General features: G+C 50.4%; 1 protein-coding gene across 1 annotated transcript; it reads left to right on the forward strand.

Moving 5' to 3' along the window:
- The first annotated feature begins 6,573 nt into the window (after positions 1-6,573).
- On the forward strand, positions 6,574-13,259 carry ATP1B2 (ATPase Na+/K+ transporting subunit beta 2). The gene is made up of 7 exons (XM_004012670.4): positions 6,574-7,283; positions 9,099-9,227; positions 9,575-9,679; positions 9,781-9,986; positions 10,218-10,274; positions 11,071-11,169; positions 11,277-13,259. The coding sequence occupies exons 1-7, from the start codon at positions 7,172-7,174 to the stop codon at positions 11,439-11,441; spliced, it is 873 nt and encodes a 290-aa protein (XP_004012719.1). The 5' UTR covers positions 6,574-7,171; the 3' UTR covers positions 11,442-13,259.
- The last annotated feature ends 557 nt before the right edge of the window (positions 13,260-13,816 follow it).

The raw sequence follows: 13,816 nt of genomic DNA on the forward strand, positions 1-13,816 counted from the left end.
CTGCCTAATTTGTAGGACCCAGTGCAAAATGAAAATGTGGAATCCCTTATTCAAAAAGGGGAAAGGACTTCCCTGGTGGTCCAGTGGCTAAGACACTGCACTCACTGTGCAGGGGGCCTGGGTTCCATCCCTTGTCAGGGAATCAGATCCCACATGCTGCAAATATAGGTCCTACATGCCGCCTCCAAGGACCTCCTGATAAGAATCCCAAGTGCCACAACTGAGACCTGGCACAGTCAAATAAATAAATATTTTTGAAAAAAGGCTGGAAAAAACTGGTCTTCCGTTTAGTAAACTGGAGAATTCCATAGACAGAGGAGCTTGGCAGGCTATAGTCCATGGGGTTGCAAAGAGTCAGACATGACTGAGCCACTAACACTTTCTCTTTTCACAAGGTACTAAAATATAAAATGCTTTCCTTTCTTCCACGATTCTTCTCATGACTTTTCATGGTGTTTTTAATTTATTTAATGTTATTTTAAATAAAGAAAATAGCATTTTTTAACCTTCAGCTTACTGATGACTGAAATGAAAACAGAATTGTGGGTTGCCCCAATTTTACCTGTCTGTCATCATTGCCAGAAGAAGTGGTTGGCTAAAGCAGCGAATTAATGTGACTGGGAATGGATATGGTAGGATGCCTGCCATCATCCATGTCTCCTAGAAGACCACTATCTTCTTTCTGGATTCAAAGCAAGTTCTGTTTCAAATGGAACGGTAGCCTCTCACCTGTCATCCCCTACACTTATTCAGGTGTAGGCATGACATGCTTATCTTGTACTCACTTTGAGTCTCACTGAACTCCCATGTATGGTGGGTCCATCAGAGTTCTGTGCCGACTCTTTGTGATCCCATGGACTATATAGTCCATGGAATTCTCCAGGCCAGAATACTGGAGTGGGTAGCCTTCCCCTTCACCAGGGGATCTTCCCAAACCAGGGATTGAACCCAGGTCTCCCTCATTGCAGGCAAATTCTTTAGCAGCTGAGCCACAAGGGAAGCCCTCTGTGCTCATGGAGCATCCCAAATGGCATATTAGGCTTATCTCCTCTACTCACACATATGGGCTATTGTCCCATTGGACAAAGCACAAGTTCAAAGGTAAAATTATTAAGAAATCCAAGATGGTGGCCACAAAGCACAAGACCAAGCACAAGGCAATTCTGAGCCTGGGCCTTTGAAACAGGAGGGAAGAGGGCAGGACACACACTTTAAAGAAGGACATAGCCCAAGGACATGACATAACTAATTAGAACAAAATAAGTCCAAGATGGCTGACTTCCACTAGACCTTGAGCCTCAGAATGAAAGTGTTAGTCTCTCAGTCGTGTCCAACTCTTTGTGATCCCATGGACATAGTCCTCCAGGCTGTAATGTCCATGGAATTCACTAGGCAAGAATACTGGAGTGGGTAGCCATTTCCTTCCTCAAGGGATTGTCCCAACGCAGGGATCAAACCTGGGCCTCCTGCACTGCAGGAGGATTCTTTACTGTTGAACTACCAGCAAAGAGCCTCAGTATATGCTCACTGTAACACATCTGCAAGGTAAGTGACACACCCACCAGTGCCATGACCTTTCTGAGGATAACAATCAAAGATTAAAAAGTGGGCAGTGGCCCAGTTCCTGGAAATCCCCACCCCTTCCCCTGAAATAGAATAATCCTCCCACTCATTGACTTCCCTGGTGGCTCAGATGGTAAAGCATCTGTGTACAACATGAGAGACCTGGGTTCGATCCCTGGGTTGGGAAGATTCCCTGGAGAAGGAAATGGTGACCCACTCCAGTACTCTTGCCTTGAAAATCGCATGGACGGAGGAGCTTGGTGCAGGCTACTATCCATGGGGTCGCAAAGAGTTGGGCACGACTGAACGACTTCACTTCCCACTAATTAGCCTATGAAATTGCCCAGCCCACAAAACATCAGTCAGTTCAGTTCAGTCGCTCAGTCATGTCTAACACTTTGTGACCCCATGGACTGCAGCATGCCAGGCTTCCATGTCCATCACCAACTCCCGGAGTTTACTCAGACTCACTCACGTCCATTGAGTCAGTGATGCCATCCAACCATCTCATCCTCTGTCATCCCCTTCTCCTCCTGCCTTCAATCTTTTCCAGCCTCCAGGTCTTTTCAAATGATCAGTTCTTCATATCAGATGGCCAAAGTATTGGAGTTTCAGCTTCAGCATCAGTCCTCCCAATGAACACTCAAGACTGATTTCCTTTAGGATGGACTGGTTGGATCTCCTTGCAGTCCAAGGGACTCTCAAGAGTCTTATCCAACACCACAGTTCAAAAGCATCAATTCAAAAAAAAAAAAAAAGCATCAATTCTTCAGTGCTCAGCTCCTTATAGCCCAACATCCACATGTGACTATTGGAAAAACCATATCCTCGACTAGACAGACCTTTGTTGGCAAAGTAATGTCTCTGCTTTTTAATATGCTGTCTAGGTTGGTCATAACTTTTCTTTCAAGGAGCAAGCGTCTTTTAATTTCATGGCTATACTCACCATCTGCAGTGATTTTGGAGCCCCCCAAAATAAAGTCTCTCACTGTTTCCATTGTTTCCCCATCTATTTGCCATGAAATAGAGATCTCTTCAAGAAAATTAGAGATACCCAGGGAACATTTCATGCAAAGATGACCACAATAAAGGACAGAAATGATATGGACCTAACAGAAGCAGAAGATATTAAGAAGAGGTGGCAAGAATACACAGAACTGTACAAAAAAATCTTCATGATGCAGATAATCATGATGGTGTGAACACTCACCTAGAACCAGACATCCTGGAATGTGAAGTCAAGTGGGCCTTAGAAAGCATCACTATGAACAAAGCTAGTAGAGGTGATGGAATTCCAGTTGAGCTATTTCAAATCCTGAAAGATGATGCTGCGAAAGTGCTGCACTCAATATGCCAGCAAATTTGGAAAACTCAGCAGTGGCCACAGGACTGGAAAAGGTCAGTTTTCATTCCAATCCCAAAGAAAGGCAATACCAAAGAATGCTCAAACTACCGCACAATTGCACTCATTTCACACGCTAGTAAAGTAATGCTCAAAATTCTCCAAGCCAGGCTTCAGCAATACGTGAACCGTGAACTTCCAGATGTTCAAGCTGGTTTTACAAAAGGCAGAAGAACCAGAGATCAAATTGTGAACATCGCTGGATCATCAAAAAAGCAAGAGAGTTCCAGAAAACATCTATTTCTGCTTTATTGACTATGCCAAAGCCTTTGACTGTGTGGATCACAATAAACTGTGGAAAATTCTGAAAGAGATGGGAATACCAGACCACCTGACCTGCCTCCTGAGACCTGTATGCAGGTCAGGAAGCTACAGTTAGAACTGGACATGGAACAACAGACTGGTTCCAAATTGGGAAAGAAATAAGTGAAGGCTGTATATTGTCATCCTGCTTATTTAACTTATATACAGAGCACATCATGAGAAACGCCAGGCTGGAAGAACCACAAGCTGGAATCAAGATTGCTGGGAGAAATAATCAATAACCTCAGATATGCAGATGACACCACCCTTATGGCAGAAAGTGAAGAACTAAAGAGCCTCTTGATGAATGTGAAAGAGGAGAGTGAAAAAGTTGGCTTAAAGCTTCAGAAAATGAAGATCATGGCATCTGGTCCCATCACTTCATGACAAATAGATGGGGAAACAGTGGAAACAGTGAGAGACTTTATTTTTGGGGGCTCCAAAATCACTGCAGATAATGAGTGCAGCCATGAAATTAAAAGACACTTGCTCCTTGGGAGGAAAGTTATGACCAACCTAGATAGCATATTAAAAAGCAGACATTACTTTGCCAACAGAGGTTCATCTAGTCAAGGCTATGGTTTTTCCAGTAGTCATGTATGGATGTGAGAGTTGGACTATAAAGAAAGCTGAGCACTGAAGAATTGATGCTTTTGAACTGTGATGTTGGATAAGACTCTTGAGAGTCCCTTGGACTGCAAGGAGATCCAACCTGTCAATCCTAAAGGAGATCAGTCCTGAGTGTTCATTGGAAGGACTGATGCTGAAGCTGAAACTCCAATACTTTGGCCACCTGATATGAACAGCTGATTAATTTGAAAAGACCCTGATGCTGGGAAAGATTGAGGGCAGGAGGAGAAGGGGATGACAGAGGATGAGATGGTTGGATGGCATCACTGACTCGATGGACATGAGTCTGAGTAAACTCTGGGAGTTGATGATGGACATGGAAGCCTGGTGTGCTGCGGTCCATGGGGTCTCAAAGAGTCGGACACGACTGAGTGATTGAACTGAACTGAACTGAGCTGATGGGACCGGATGCTATGATCTTAGTTTTCTGAATGCTGAGTTTTAAACCAACTTTTTCACTCTCCTCTTTCACTTTCATCAATAGGCTCTTTAGTTCTTCACTTTCTGCCATAAGGGTGGTGTCATCTGCATATCTGAAGTTACTGATATTTCTCCTGGCAATCTTGATTCCAGATTGTGCTTCATCCAGCCTGACATTTCGCATGATGTTAAATGAGCAGGGTGACAATATATAGCCTTGACGTACTTCTCTCCCATTTTGGAACCAGTCTGTTGTTTGATGTCCAGTTCTAACTGTTGCTTCTTGACCTGCATACAGATTTCTCAGGAGGCAGGTCAGATGGTCTGATATTCCCATCTGTTTAAGAATTTTCTAGTTTGTTGTGATCCACACAGTCAAAGGCTTTTGCATAGTTAATAAAGCAGAAGCAGATGTTTTTTTCTGGAACTCTCTTGCTTTTTCAATGATCCAACAGATGTTGGCAATTTGATCTCTGGTTCCTCTGGCCTTCCTCATTGATCAATGCAAAGAAATGGAGGAAAACAATAGAATGGGAAAGACTAGATATCTCTTCAAGAAAATTAGAGATACCAAGGGAACATTTCATGCAAAGATGACCACAATAAAGGACAGAAATGGTATGTACTTAACAGAAGCAGGAGATATTAAGAAAAGGCGGCAAGAATACACAGAACAACTATACAAGAAGGATCTTCATGACTCAGATAACCAGGATGGTTTGATCACTCACGTAGAGCCAGACATCCTGGAATGTGAAGTCAAGTGGGCCTTGAAGCATCACCATGAACAAAGCTAGTGGAGGTGATGGAATTCTAACTGAGCTATTTCAAATCCTAAAAGATGATGCTGTGAAAGTGCTGCACTCAATATGCCAGCAAATTTGGAAACTCAGCAGTGGCCACAGGACTGGAAAAGGTCAGTTTTCATTCCAATCCCAAAGAAAGGCAATGCCGTAAAACGTAGCCACCCCATATTTTGGGGCCTCTCACCTCTGAAATGGCCCACACTCTGTGGAGTGTATTTCTTTTTAAATAAATCCATTTCTTATCTATCACTTTATTTCTCACCAAATTCTTTCTGCACTGAAACACAAAGATCTTGATCCTCACTAAGTCCAGACACAAGGTGAGTCATTCTAATTAAGACAGTCCGAGTTACATGGCTTCACATTGTTTGACTGAGCAGATCCTGAGTCCATGAAACCTGCCCTGACCTGCATGGGGAAAGTTTGAAGGGGAGGATGCTAGAACAGGAATTGTTGGGGAATAGAGCCAAGAGTGTAAGGTAAGAGTTGAAAGAAGAAAAATGTCTCCAAGGAAAAGTGACAAGATTGGAAGAGACATGAAAAGACAATGAATCTTAACAGGAGGTCTTTGGAGGCCCTTGCACTTCCCTATCAGATTGTAGAAGCCCCGTTGAGAACCTCAACTTTACCTCTCTAGGGCTGGGTTGCACAAGGTCTTTAGCAGGTACTCAGTAAATGTTTGTTGACAAATGGGCAAATGAGGAGGGGAGTGCAGAAAGCGGGGGCAGGGGGTGGGTGGTGGGAGGAGACAAAACACCCAAGCATATGGGGCTCCAGGGCTGGGTTCTCAAGGCAGGGCTGGGGGCTGGGAAAGTGGTGTTGAAGGGGCTTCAGAGGGGTGTGGGAAGGCAGGGAAGCCCCCAGCCTTGGTGAGAACCAGGTGTTGGGAGAAGAGGCTGTGAGACTGGAGAAGGAGGTGTTGGGGACGTTGGCAGCATCTCCCTCGAGGGGAATTTCCGTCCTGTGGTGGCCTCTATGGGTCTCCTGGTGGCGTGTTCTAACCTCCAGCCCTGCTAGTGTAATATCCTGGCTAGTCTCTTCGATCTATTTTTCTTGATCTCTGGCTCCTTCTCTGTTAGTCTCACATTCTGCCCTGTCTCCAGGATCTTAGTTTCTTTCTAACTCTCTGCCTGGGGCCCCTATCACAGCATATATCTGCTTTCCTCTCTGTCTGCCGTGTCCCTCCGGGGTTATCTTTCCATTTTGCCCAGACACGCCTTCTATCCTCTCCACCCATCCAGATCACGTCCAGTACCTGCGGTGGGAGCAGGGGAGAGACTTGGTCCTGAGAAGGCGTCAGGAGGCGGGCCCAAGCCCTTTCTCCAAATTTGCATATGCATGAGGTCGCCCAGGCCAGAGGGAGGAGGCGGGGCTTCTGGGGGCGGGGAAGGGGGCGGGCACCCTAGGAGCCGCCGAGTATAAAGACCGCGCGCCGCTGCTGCTAGCCCCGCACTGCTGAAGAGCGGAGCCTCCGCCCGGGGGACCCCTATCCCTGCCTGTCCCCACAACTGCGCGTCCCCACCCCACCCCCGTGGCCGAGCCACCTTTGGTGTGGCTGTCTCCACTCGTCAGAAGAGCCTTGAACAGTCACCCGACTCCTCTCCACAGCCTCTTTGCATCTCGGATTTCGGGGCGGCCCCCTCCCCCACCTCTCCCTGCCTCTTTGCACCCCGATTTTTCTGCGCTTCGCTCGGGTTTTGCAGCCGTCTATTTTTGCGTCCCTTTTCGTTTTGCTTCTGGGAGGTCTAGGGGGTGAAGCTGCGCTCGCACCCCTTCGCCTTTTTATCCTCCCCTGCTCGGACAACCCCCCTTTTCATTGCAGTGGGGGGGCTTAGGATCTGTTCATCTTACGCCGCGCCGCCAGCACCCCGCAGCGTGTGGCCTTGCGCCCCGGAATTGGCAGCGGCTGCGTATCTGAGGGGGGTCTCCCTTGGCCCCGCTGCCTTTGCTCCTCGCGCGTTCCGGTGCGTGAGGGGGCTTCAGCGCGCCGCACCCCGGCTTCTCCATAGTCCCCCGCCCCGCGCGGGACTTGCCCCCCGCCGTCAAGATGGTCATCCAGAAAGAGAAGAAGAGCTGCGGGCAGGTGGTTGAGGAGTGGAAGGAGTTCGTGTGGAACCCGAGGACGCACCAGTTCATGGGCCGCACAGGGACCAGCTGGGGTATGCGGGGCCGGCCGTGCGAGGGGCGGGAGGCGGGGGGATCCGCCTGGCGACGCCCGGGGAGGACCAGGTCCCGCCGGCGCAGCCCCAGCTCCCTTCCCGGGTTCCCGGCGTCCGGCCCCCCTGCCGGGCTCCGGGCTGGGAGGGGGCCGAGTCGCCGGTCTAATCTCCCTGGCTGGCCGCTGCGGAGGCGTAGAAAGTAGGTCACTGCCGCCTTCCCGCCCCCCGCGGAGCCCCCTCGCGCGGGGGGTCGCGGGCTCTGCGCGCGTGTGCTCGCCGCGGCGCTTGCGCTCCCTATCGGGGGCCGGTCAGCTCTACACGGTCGCCCCCCTTCTCCAGAAGAGCACCCTTTCCCTCCCTCTGATTCTCACTAGCTGGCCAGGCCCTTCTATTTTTAGCTCGTGCCCACCCCTTGGACCCTGGGAACATTCATTAGGGGGCGGGTCTTGGAGAGGTGGGGTGTGTGTTGGAGAGGGTTCTTCACAGCGGAAGTTGTCTGGATCCCACTGCCTCGTGTTTTGGAGCCTTCTGTGACTGCTTCGTGGGTGGGGGGCTGTGGGGCCGGGGTGCCACTGGGAGGTGTTCGGGGCTGGGTGTTGGGCTCAAATGTCACAAGCGGAGGGAGTGGTCACTGGTGGTGAGATGTGTACATCATCTGGGCCCTGTGTCTCAGGGCTTGGATGGCCTGGCACCTTCCCCACCCATACCTTGGAGGTGGTGTGTGGGACCACATATTCAGGAGATGTGGAGAGACTTGTGTCTGGTTGAGGGTCCAGTACTGGGCATAGATGCCAGTGAAGGGTGGATTTCTTCCAAAATGGATTTTCAAGCTGGGAAGTTGAAGCACAGGAGATATTGTGTGTGACACAATTTACAGTTCATCCACACTGACTGAATGCTGTTCCCATTAGCCCACACCGTCAAGGGGCCCTTGAAGTGGGTCTGATGCAGTCCGTATGCAGGAAACGTGAAGTCCAGTCCGTGGGATTGGAGGGGTCCTTGAGTCCTTGGGAAAATCTGGGGAGGCTTGGGGAAGTGTCTCCTGAGATGGAAGGACTCGAGATCTGGGGGAATGGAAACAGCAGGTACTCACACTAGGCTGAGGAGTGACAGTGACTTGTCACGTCCACCAAGAGTCCACCAGGCTCTCTGCCTGGAAGGCTGCGGAAGGTCTTCCTTTACACCTGCCTCTGCCCTGAGTGCTGAGTGTGAGCTGGGTGTGGGGTGACTGTTGAAGGCTCGGGACAGCTGTCTCTGAGAGATTTTGTAGCTTTGGCCGGAGCCCCATTCAAGGTTCATCTCTTGTAGGGCTCAGAGAGAGAAGATTTTGCTGTTTGAGTGTGAGGGGTCCACACCCTCACACTCAAAGGGTTTGAGAGTTTGGTGGTGAATTGGGGCCAGTGCCAGCTTGAAAAGTCATCGTGCTGGACAACTTCAAGCATGAGTACCCATACAACAGTAACAGATGGTGTGCCTTTTCAGGGCCATGAAGGTTGACAAGTTGAGAATGTAATTTGTGGCAAAATGACTGGCCTATACTAGGGGTTGTCCAAGCAACAAGAGTTTAGGTTTCTTGTGTCCTCCACAAAACTGGACTTCACTGTGCTGTAGGACCAGAAAGGGCTGGGAGCCATGGCTGGAAGCCAGACACACTGCCTTTTTCCAGCTTGTCTCCTTTTGCTCCCAGGGGAAGGCTCCCTGGGGCTCTGGCATCCTTTCCTGGGCAGAACCTCTGAGTCGGGGAGGGGCACGTGGCAACAGGACAGGTCATGGATGGAGACCTGGCACCTGCTGACCCTGTTTCCTCCTCTTTAGCCTTTATCCTCCTCTTCTACCTCGTCTTCTATGGCTTCCTCACCGCCATGTTCACCCTCACCATGTGGGTGATGCTGCAGACGGTCTCCGACCACACCCCCAAGTACCAGGACCGATTGGCCACACCAGGTGAGTGATGAGACTCCCCCACCAGCCAGGCTCACTACTCTGGTGCCCCCAAGTCTCCCAAAGGAACTCGCAGGTTGAGAACTGTCAGCTCTTAGAGGTTTGGTTCTGATGAGCCAGTCACCACGTGCTGGGCAGTTCTTTTTGAAGGCCACCTTCACACTCCCCACAGCTGAGAGCTATGTGATCTGGGGAGGTGGCAGAGGGTCACAGGAGATCGCCCTCCCCAGAAGGCGATCTCAGATCTTCCTGTCGTCCCTCACCCTGGTGTTCCCCATGTCCATCTTCTTCCCTCTTTGTGGGGTCCTTCGTCTTACGTATACCCCCTTGTTCTTGCCTCTGCTCACTAGGGTTGATGATTCGCCCTAAGACTGAGAACCTCGATGTCATTGTCAATGTCAGTGACACTGAAAGCTGGGACCAGCATGTTCAGAAACTCAACAAGTTCTTGGAGCGTGAGTACGGGGTCGATGGCTATGCAGGACTTTGGGCAGGGGGTTGGGGACCCTGGGAGCAGAACATGAGGTCTGTGACTCTCTCTCGCCCACCTCCTTAGCTTACAATGACTCCATCCAAGCCCAGAAGAATGATGTCTGCCGCCCTGGTCGCTATTATGAACAACCAGATAATGGAGTTCTAAACTACCCAAAACGTGCTTGCCAGTTCAACCGGACCCAGCTGGGCGACTGCTCTGGTATTGGGGACCCCACCCACTATGGTTACAGCACTGGACAGCCCTGTGTCTTCATCAAGATGAACCGGGTACTCATATCCTTAGTCCCCAGGGAGAGTGGAGGAGGGAGTTACCATCTGCTGGCAGTTGCTTTCTTTTACTGGGGCACTTGGGCTTCGGGAAACTTTTAGATGTTTGAGTGGCTGAGAGAACAAGAGAGATGTGACTGCTGGAGGCTGAGATCATGGCTGGGGGGCTGGATATTTCTGTTTTTGATAACTTCTTTTCCTAACCCTCACCACTGTCTCTCCTCACTCCAGGTCATCAACTTCTATGCAGGAGCAAACCAGAGCATGAATGTTACCTGCGTGGGGAAGGTGAGTTTGTTGGGCCTTGTCCATCTGTTTGCCCCATCTGTTTGTCCTTATGGTTTCCATGTCATTCACTCATCTCTCCCTATCTTCTTTACTCCAGAGGCCCCATAACTCTAGGGACAAGGGGGTAAGCATGGGCTTCAATATGGCTCAAACTCCAAGGTGCTGCCACCCCTCATGCTTCTGTCTAGGATGCAGAAGTCTGCCCTTTTATATGATAGACACCCTCTCCCTGACTCCACCTGAGCCCCTGCCGCTGGCTTCTCTCCCTGATCCTTCCATCTTCTCTGTTCCCTGACCATGTCTTCTGCCCTCAGTCTCATGTCTCTTCTGCCCTCAGTTCTTTTTAGGTATCTGGTAGCTGCTGGTCTGTGAGCACCACCTGCCACCACTAAGTTGTCCTTGGAGCCCTGCTCCCCCCACCTCTGTCCCTCTAGGAGCTTCCTGCTCCTCTTGCTTCATCCCCCTCCTTGCTTCCTACTGAGCTCTTACTCATTGATCTGTTCTCTCTTGGCTCCGCTCCAGAAACCGATTCCTGAGGATGGGGTAAGAATTTGGGGTGGGAGGGCAGTAGAAGGCTTCGGGCTTCTTAGCACCCTGGAGAACTTCCCAGGCTGATGGAGGAGACAGGACACCCCCTCCTGTGCACGCGCGCAAATATACCAGACTCAACAGCACAAGGGATACGGATTTGAGAAAGCACAATCGGGATGAAGGAGGAACAAAGGGAAGTCTGGCCAGCGGCTGAGTTCCCACCATCCCTAACATGCTCTCCTCCACCCTCCTGCGTCCCCCACAGCGAGATGAAGATGCCGAGAATCTCGGCAACTTCGTTATGTTCCCTGCAAACGGCAACATCGACCTCATGTACTTTCCCTACTACGGCAAGAAGTTTCACGTAAGTCCTGCGGGAGGCCGGGTGCTGGCTCCTCCAGGGGAGCAGGGTGCGGGGTTGGAGGCCCAGCTGCCTCAGGCCTGGAGCCTCGCTCTCCTCCTCTGGCCCAGGTGAACTACACGCAACCCCTGGTGGCCATCAAGTTCCTGAACGTGACCCCCAACGTGGAGGTGAACGTGGAGTGCCGCATCAACGCTGCCAACATCGCCACTGACGATGAGCGTGACAAGTTCGCGGGGCGTGTGGCCTTCAAACTCCGCATCAACAAAACCTGAGGCCCCCTTCCTCCCGCCCCCACCTCTTTCCTACGGATGCTTCTGGAATACCCCTGACCCCGCCTGATCCCTCCCTCACCCACCCCAAAGGTATTTTTTATAACAGAGCTATGGCTTGTCTGAGCCTCGCGCCCTTTTCCTTTCCTTCTGAACCCGGCCTGACATCTGTCGTGATTCTCTGGTTGCGCACACTTTCCACCATCTTCTTCCTGCCCAAGCTCTGTCAGAGACAGGGAGATGGAACCCCCAAGACGTCATAGAGTTCGGAGTCTTTCTAGTCCTGGTGTAGCTGTGAGAGGGGTGTCCTCACAGCTCCCCACCCATCCTGCCCTCCTGTCCCACCCTTCCAGAACTATAGAAAATGCCCACCCGCCCACCTTGGGCTTCCCTCATAGCTCAGTTGATGAAGAATCCGCCTGCAATGCGGGAGACCCCGGTTTGATTCCTAGGTTGGGAAGATCCCCTGGAGAAAGGAAAAGCTACCCACTCCAGTATTCTGGTCTGGAGAATTCCTTGGACTGTATAGTCCATGGGGATCACAAAGAGCTGGACACGACTGAGTGACTTTCACTTTCTTTTCACCCACCCACCCACAAACGGCAATCTCTTCATGCTTATCTCCAGACAGAATGTGGCACTGTATTCTTTTTTTTTAAATAACTGAAGTATAATTAACTTACAACACTGCTGTTAGTTCCAGGTGCACAGCTTAATGATTTAATATCTCTGTAGGCTACAGAGTGGTCACCGGTGTGACCCTCTATCCTCCCATGCCAGCCCAGCCGCTGTCCCCCTCCCGTCTCCCACACCTTCTGCCTTGTCTACCACAGTCGCTGTCGCGGTGGCTTTTGACTTGTGTGACTCCTCTGGTCAGTCTTTCCTCACTTCTCCATCCCCATTCCCTCCACTGAAAGCGGGACCACTTCTAACTGAAGACATGGTGGCTCTGTGGCCTTTTCCTTCTTTCCTGGCACAGCTGGGTTCTCACTCCACATTGAATACGTGAGCTGGGAATGAGGGTCCAAAAGAGAAATCCCTGTTGGTTCTTGAAAATTCTCTTCCCAGTCTCCTATCACTCCTCAGAGGGGCGGGGTTGACCTAAGCTGAATATCCACTTTGTTTTTGCCGATGGCTCCCTCCCCTCTGTTCCCTTTCCCAGAATATCCTGCAAGTTCTACTTCCCAGGCGCCCTGGGGGAGGGGCAGCCACTTTGGCTGGGTCCCCAGTGGCCACCTTGGAAACGTCAGCTGGTTATGGGACTATTCCATCTCCTTCCCCTCCGCCCAGATCTGCTCCCCCACCCCCATCCTCTCTGTGGGTTCTCTTAGCAAGTTATCAACTAATCATTAACTCCTCCCCTTTCTTCTGCATGCCAGCCTGAAAATTGCAGATACCTCCTCCTTTTAAGACTCTGAATTTCTTGGCTCCATCTCCTTCAGACCCCTTTGCCTTCTTAAACGACCCCATAGTGCCCATAGAATGTTAAATGAGGGACCTCCTGTGTTCTTGAGTTATAGAGGCATTTTAACTCTTTCCTCTCCCACACCCTTCACTTCCCCACCTGTAATTTCCCCGTTCTTTTTTGATGCTGCAGCTTCCATACCCCACCCATGGGTGGACCTTTCCCTGTTTTTCTCTGGCTGGATCTGAGGCTCTTCCCTTTGGATCCCATTGTTTTCCTGCACTCCCCTCACCCAAGTGGTCTCTCTCTGCAGTTATTTAATGCCTGTGTCTGATCTACTGTAAAAAGAGGATAAAGTACAATAAAATGAGAGCAATTATATATATATATATATAAATATATATATCATACATGGAGCCCTGAGTGCAGGTTGTTCCTTTCTGAGCTTTTGGAGGAGCCCTGGGAAGGGGGTGAGGGGTGGATTGGGGTGATCTGAGGGATACCCAGCCCTTGGGAGGACCACTTCCCTGCTTTGATCTCTTCTGTCCAGTGTCCAAGCAACTACCTCCTAGATTGCTCCATCACCCATACTGTCTTTAGATCAATCACTCAATACAAGACAGGCAAGAAGCCTATGTCCTTTTCTACAGCTATACTCATAAAGTGCCTACTATGTGCATTCTAGGCATCGTGAAGATACACTTATGAAAGAGGCAGAGTTCCTGCCCCCAAGGAGCTCCCCAGTATAACAGGAGAGGGGAGGAGCACACGAGAAACTCTCAAACCAGGTAGACCTAAACGTATTTCCAGGAAGGAGAGAAAGCTGGTGAGGACAAAATTCAGAGTGGTCAACCACTCTCTGGGGGGTGGGTGGGGTGGTTCATAGGGAAAGTTTCTTAGAGGCTTAAAGGATGGGGTGGCTTTGGGGAGAGGCTAGCATCAGCAAATGCCCAGAGACAGACGAGGACAATTG

This window comes from Ovis aries, chromosome 11 (assembly GCF_016772045.2).
Source record: "Ovis aries strain OAR_USU_Benz2616 breed Rambouillet chromosome 11, ARS-UI_Ramb_v3.0, whole genome shotgun sequence".
NCBI lineage: Eukaryota > Metazoa > Chordata > Mammalia > Artiodactyla > Bovidae > Ovis > Ovis aries.

Excerpts from the sequence above, each read along its gene's own strand:
- ATP1B2 (XM_004012670.4), top strand. The coding sequence starts at position 7,172 with ATGGTCATCCAGAAAGAGAAGAAGAGCTGCGGGCAGGTGGTTGAGGAG. Across the intron at positions 9,987-10,217 it reads TCTTCATCAAGATGAACCGG|GTCATCAACTTCTATGCAGG; the intron begins GTACTCATATCC and ends TCCTCACTCCAG. Across the intron at positions 10,275-11,070 it reads ATGTTACCTGCGTGGGGAAG|CGAGATGAAGATGCCGAGAA; the intron begins GTGAGTTTGTTG and ends CGTCCCCCACAG.